Raw genomic sequence first — 6575 nt, 5'->3', positions numbered from 1 at the left:
TCCTGGCAGAATGCTATGCAGATTTTAGTTCTGATTTGCCATGTTTAAGCTCTACACATACACTCACACACATACACACACTCACACACACGCGATCAGTGATGTTTATGTGAGAGGACTGTGACACGTTTCTTGTTGTAGTTCTCTGTGGGGACACACATACACACACACACACACACACACACACACACACACACACACACACACACACACACACAATCAGTGATGTTTATGTGAGAGGACTGTGATACGTTTCTTGTTGTAGTTCTCTGTGGGGACACACATACACACACACACACACGATCAGTGATGTTTATGTGAGAGGACTGTGACACGTTTCTTGTTGTAGTTCTCTTTGGACACACACACATACACATACACACACACGATCAGTGATGTTTATGTGAGAGGACTGTGACACGTTTCTTGTTGTAGTTCTCTGTGGACACACACACACATACACATACACATACACACACACACACACACATATACACATACACACACGATCAGTGATGTTTATGTGAGAGGACTGTGACACGTTTCTTGTTGTAGTTCTCTGTGGACACACACACACATACACATACACATACACACACACACACACACACACACACACATATACACATACACACACGATCAGTGATGTTTATGTGAGAGGACTGTGACACGTTTCTTGTAGTAGTTCTCTGTGGATTGGTCTGTAATGGGCTATTCTTCAGCTGTAGAAGATATGGGTGTTATTTAGGTTTTAATTTTTAATGGATACGTTTTTAATCAGCGCCGCTCTCAATGGCGCCCCCTGGTGTTTGTGTCACTAATCTCACTCTACGCCACTGATCCGTTCTGCTGATAGCCGGAAGTGATTCGGTGAGTGAAGCTTCTCTCTGACACAGTGGCGCGCGCACACACACACACACACACCGATTCAGCGGCAAAGCCACCTCGGTGTGTCGTTCAGGCTTCATTAAACAAAACGAAATGTCTAAGTTAGAGCTGTTGAACTCGTATTTGATGGAGCGGCTGTCTGTAGCTGTGCGGGAGATCCTGGAGGCGGTGGAAGCCACGGTAACGGAGTACCGCACAGAGACCGCACAGACGCGCGTGGAGAACGAAACCCTCAAACAGCAGCTCCAAGAGGTTCTCACTACACTGCGAGGTAATTTACAGCAAGTCATCTGTATCACCGTGTGAGCGGAAAACACTCAACTCTGGCTGAGTTCCCAGAGGACAGAGCTCGCGCATTCCGTGTTCAGTGAACCAATTAAAGCGCTTGTTGATGTAACGTGACTTCACAGCGGCAGTCAAAACAACACGACTTTTTAAAACAAAAGTCCCTCGATGAACAGAACTGGGAAGGAATTAGTAAAGTTGCACAATTCGCAATTCCCGGGGAACCCTCCGTGTCAGTGAACTACTCTATATAACATGCCAACAGTTAAATTTGTGAAATGAAAGACACGTTGTGCTTTTTCTTTAACGGCTAATGCTGTTAGCACACTCGAGACTGTTCAAGTGTGAGGTTTCCGTAGTAACGGTTCTAGCTCAGTTTTATTGGCGCTAAACAAACATTAGTAACATAGTTACTATTGAACAATTAAACAGTCGAGCATTTGAATGAAGGAGATGCAGTGTGTGTTCTTTGATACAGACCAGATACTGTCCCTATTCTCATTGGTAGTTGCTGCGTCAAGTTTCTCCATATTTGCATTAAACTTTACTAAACAGATGTGACGTCATTTGGACACGCCCACTTCCAATCCCAAACTCTGGCTGGAGATCACCAGCTCTCAATGATAAACAAAAGGTCTCCGGTTACTTTAATGTTTTGAAACACCACTTTATATCTGATATTTCTGAATGTCCATCGTTCCTGAAATCACTTACATCATAGCAGCTATAAACATTCATCGCAGAAAACTTACTGGCCAATCCAAACCAAATGACACTGGAGAGTCCTTCCATAAATGTTGTTTATTTACTTCATCACCACAGCACTGGTTTCCAAAAACCCTCCGGTTTATCTAGATGTGTACGTCTGATTGTTTTGTGTAAGTCACATGTTGACTTTTGTGGTGAGGTTACAGGTAAGATCATGTTTATGATCCTAAGATAAACCTTTTTGCAGGACCTGGTGTTACTCTGGGATTTGTTTTGGATTTCTGCCCAGAATTTAGGTTTCTAACATTTTGGTAAATTTGTTTTGTTGTGCAAGAGAAAATCTTCTGGTAAGGCCATCAGAATAAGTCTCTTGCTAACAATGCATGAGATTACCTCATTTTATATGTTTACTGGTGTGTTTTATGACTATCATCTGGAACATCTTGTATATTAGGAAACAGGGATTGTTAGATTGACCTGGCAACTGTGCTTGCTCAGGGTTCCTGCTGTGTCTTCAGGCTGGGCTCACCTCCATCAAATCTCCTTACCAGGAAAAAGAAAGGATATTTCCCCACCCTTATTCAATTTACATTGGCTTCTTAAGGACATGAAAGCTTGCTCTTGACATTCATAACCCTTAATGCTTTAGTGCTGAATGATTTCCTGAAGTACCAGAACTCATTTAACCACTTTGTTCTACTACTAAATTATTTCTGCTAATTCATAGGATCACAGCTTATTTGGTGGATGGTGGTTTCCTGTAGCATATAACATACATTTTATATGCATTCTTCTTCAGAACAGTCTGTTATTCGTGTCCAATTATGATTATACAGAATGTTGAATATGGCTGCCTTGATTTCATCGTTCCACAGACATAACTGTAAATTTGTTTTTTATAATTACCGAAGACATTGTCGAAGACCTACACCTAGCTTCAGGCTCAATATATAAAGTGTCTGTGTGACCAAAACACTTGGACCAAAACGCTGTAAAAAAGCAGAAGCCTATTAGTGAATTTATTCGTATAGGTTACACATGCAGTTCATTCCAGATGTTTTGGCACCTTGAAAAGAATAACAGGCTGAGATGAGAAGGGGGTGTGTTCTCGGTCTTTATCCAGTTGTTCATGCATGTAAAAGGAACTGTCCAAGGGGCGAGGGTGTTTCACACTCTTTTAACCCTTTGTTAATATCGTTCTAAACCCCTTGTAGAGTAACGTTTTACACTTGTAATTTAAAAACGCTTTATCAAGCCCTGCTCCAAAGCAGGGTTGACATTTTAGTCAAGCTGAAATTGCTATACTCTGTTCCACATCAACAGCAGCTGATGCATGAGTGTCGACTCTCTTAACACAGTCTCCAAAAGCGTTTACTAAGAACTTGAAATTTGCTTGTGTCATTCAAAACTGGCAAATCCAGTCACTGTCGGTAAATATGCGTTAGCAATGAAACACCATCAGTCATGATTTAGTCAGCAACCCATAAATGTCTCAGATGATGAAATGTCACTACCATAGAAGTAAAAACAAGTCTCTCCATGCTTAAAAGAAACTAAAAAAAAGGTGTTTTCTTCCTTTTGTATTTTGATCTTTGGTTACTCACCTTTGTGACCCTCAAGGAGGATTTACATGCCCACACTTTTTCCTAATTGATGAAAAAGCATGAGATAAGATGATATTTAAAGTGGCACACGTCTTATTTATTCAGTCATGGTTGTCGATGCTGCAAACATACAAAGAAGATTAACGCAAGTTATCGGAATGTATTGTGTGAAACGTCGGATTACGAAAATATGAGCATTGTGAAATTAACCAGGATTTAGAATCTAGGGTTTTGAATGACTCAGTGTTATCACAGCTGCGTCCTCTCATTTGGGAGGAACATCAGCTGTTCTCTGAGGCTCTCCTGGGTTATCAAGTTTATCAGCCACTCACTGAGAAAAAGCCCATTCAACCCCTGGGGAATAACCTCATTTCCATCACCTGTATTCACTTGATTAGTTTATTCACTTCCCACAGCTCATGGGCATAGGGATGTAAATTAACCATTAAACACAAAGCTTTGTCTACCAACTGAGCTCCTGATTCACCACCACATTCTGGTACAACTCCAACAGCACTGCTGCAGACTCACTCAGTTTATCAATCTCACATCCTTTTTTTTTTTTTTTGAATCCCAAATTAACTCCTCTACTAAGGGAAGTGTCTCTCCTTTCACCTGAATGGCGCATCCCACTCTTTTCTGTGAGAGAACCGTAGGTTTAGATTTGAAAGTGCTGATTTTCATCACAGCTGCTTCACATTCAACATAGAAACATTCACATGTGTGTTTAAAAGCCAGTAATCATGGAGCCAAAAGGTCTCCTTCTGAAAAGAAAAAAAGGGCTATTGCTTTCTGGCCAGACCTGACATACTGGACTCTTCTCCAACATTGATATTCTGTCCATCACCCACAGTCCAGCACCCACCTTAAGTGGTTTTGAATTAACATTAAGAATGCCTTCTCCAAATCCACACAAAAATTATCTGTCATCTTTGAATTTATTTGCTCTTAGTGTTCAGGAGTGTAAAGGAGTTTCCTGTATTCAGCATTTTGCTCTTTTCCTGGGTTATAAATAAAAGGTAAAACAAATTCAAAATCTTTAAGTCACAACTAGTGCCATAATTAAAAAAAAAAAAACAAGTAAAAATATATATCCCTTATGTTTTGTTCTATTTCTATATTCACTTTTGGTCATTTTCAGTAAATGTGCTTTTATATGTGTAAAAGATGTTTATATGAGTCAAAGGTAACCTCTTAATATCACAGTGTCTGTGGCTTGTTAGCATGTTATAATGAATATTCACAAATTATTCTTATTTAAAAAATAGAAATTTTTTTTCTCACTCTCCAGACCCAGTCGACAGGTCCTCCAAATCTGGCTCAGAAGAAATCTCTCCATGTGGGCAGCAGGAGTGGGGCTCGAGCCGGGAAGAAAAAGCAGAATCTCTAGAAGTGACCCAGAACCAGGTGCTAAGTAATGGTTCAGTTGGGAAGAAGACACTAGACGTGGAGCTAGTTTGCAAAATAGACCCAGATCCTGAGGTAAAAACCCGAGATGAGGACTTGTGCAAGAAGAATCCAACTTCTGCAAACGCTGAGAATGAGAACAGGAACACCTGTCAAGAAGTGTTGTTGCCTGTCGTAAAACTGCACAGGGTGAAGCTTGAAGAAGAAGAGAAGCAAATTCCAGTATCATTACCAGACATTGACCTTCCTTCAGACTCTCATTCGTACAGCCCTGAATCCTCTCAGAGCGTGCTCAGTCCCAGCACAGGCAGCCATAATGCCTTGATTGCAGAGGTGCCAGAGAGACAAGAGCTCCACAACACAGCTCAGTCGGATCAGACAACAAGCATGGAGAATTTGAGTAAAGAAATGCACAACAAAATACTGTATAAATGTTCACATTGCCGAAAGGCATTCACAGAACTGAAAAAGCTGCAAATGCACCAGCAAACCCACGAACGGGCCTTCGGGTGCAACTGGTGCGGCAAGGGCTTCTACCAATCTGCCGACCTTCGGCGCCACTTGCGCACACACACTGGAGAGAGGCCCTACTTATGCACCTGGTGCTCTAAGAGCTTTAGTCAGAGGAGCAACCTGCGGCGACACGTGCGCATTCACACTGGAGAGAGGCCATATCAGTGCGCCCACTGCGAGCGCAGCTTTAACGACAGCCACACGCTGAAGAAACACCAACGCAAGCATAGTGACGATCGCTACAATTGCTCTCTTTGCGACCAGAGATTCACTGTGGCCAGGTCGCTGCAGCTTCACCTGGTAAAGCAGCACTTCATCGACAAAGACTGTCAAAACCAACAGCAAGTGAGCTTTCGGGATCAAACGTAGACTGTACTCCTTTTTTTAGCAACCTGTTGTGCTGAAGTATTGAACTGTCTGATCATTTTTTCAGTATTATTATCCGTTTGCCAAAAGCTCACAGTTTTGGCTGTGCAGTCATGTACATAGGAAAGACTGTCTGGTGTAAAACTATGTGCTTTGTATGATACTGTGATATGTCCATCTGATCCTTAGCACTATGATTTAATTACAAGTATGATAAATGTTTCTGCCCCATGGATTTTTTTTTCTTCACTTTATGTGAATCTCGAATTTACAAAAGATAAAATATCTCTATACTTTCATGAAGTATGCTTGTTTTTTTTTGTTTTTTTTACCTCACTGTGCACAAGGATTTTGGCAGTGTTGTGGTGTTTGCTTTGTTTTCTTGTTTCCCCTCCTCTGTTTATTTAGCATGTCATGTCAAATCAGTGGAGGTGTTGCAAGAAATGCTGCTTAGGGTTTTCTGCTGAAGCTGCAAAGAATTCAGAACAGATCTGCCATTCTTTTTCAGCAGCAAGGATTCAGCTTTGCTGGTAGATATGTAGCTAATAGGAACAAAGTGGTGGGGCAGTAATACACACTCGCATGAAAGCAGGTTGTCGGCTCTGTGTATCACAGGGTTCAGATCTGCACCGCATCAATCAACAGACATTTGCAATAAATAAGCAATAAATGCCATGTTTTGAGGTAAAGTTTAGTATAAAACAATGGACAGATCTGAGGAGTTCTGCTTCATCTTCGGGAACATAATTAAAGGTGCAATGTGTAATATTTTAACAGTGCTGCTAGAACATTAATTAGGGATAG

The 6575-nt window shown here is 41.2% G+C and overlaps 1 protein-coding gene across 1 annotated transcript; it reads left to right on the top strand.

The window, feature by feature from the left end:
- The first annotated feature begins 749 nt into the window (after window positions 1-749).
- Window positions 750-6070, top strand: zgc:66443 (uncharacterized protein LOC406856 homolog). The gene is made up of 2 exons (XM_027138951.2): window positions 750-1159; window positions 4777-6070. The coding sequence occupies exons 1-2, from the start codon at window positions 982-984 to the stop codon at window positions 5772-5774; spliced, it is 1176 nt and encodes a 391-aa protein (XP_026994752.2). The 5' UTR covers window positions 750-981; the 3' UTR covers window positions 5775-6070.
- The last annotated feature ends 505 nt before the right edge of the window (window positions 6071-6575 follow it).

The sequence above is a fragment of the Tachysurus fulvidraco genome, chromosome 15 (genome assembly GCF_022655615.1).
Source record: "Tachysurus fulvidraco isolate hzauxx_2018 chromosome 15, HZAU_PFXX_2.0, whole genome shotgun sequence".
NCBI classification, from domain to species: Eukaryota; Metazoa; Chordata; class Actinopteri; order Siluriformes; family Bagridae; genus Tachysurus; species Tachysurus fulvidraco.
Note: the sequence above shows the minus strand (reverse complement) of the source record. Positions and strands in the feature narration are given on the sequence as shown.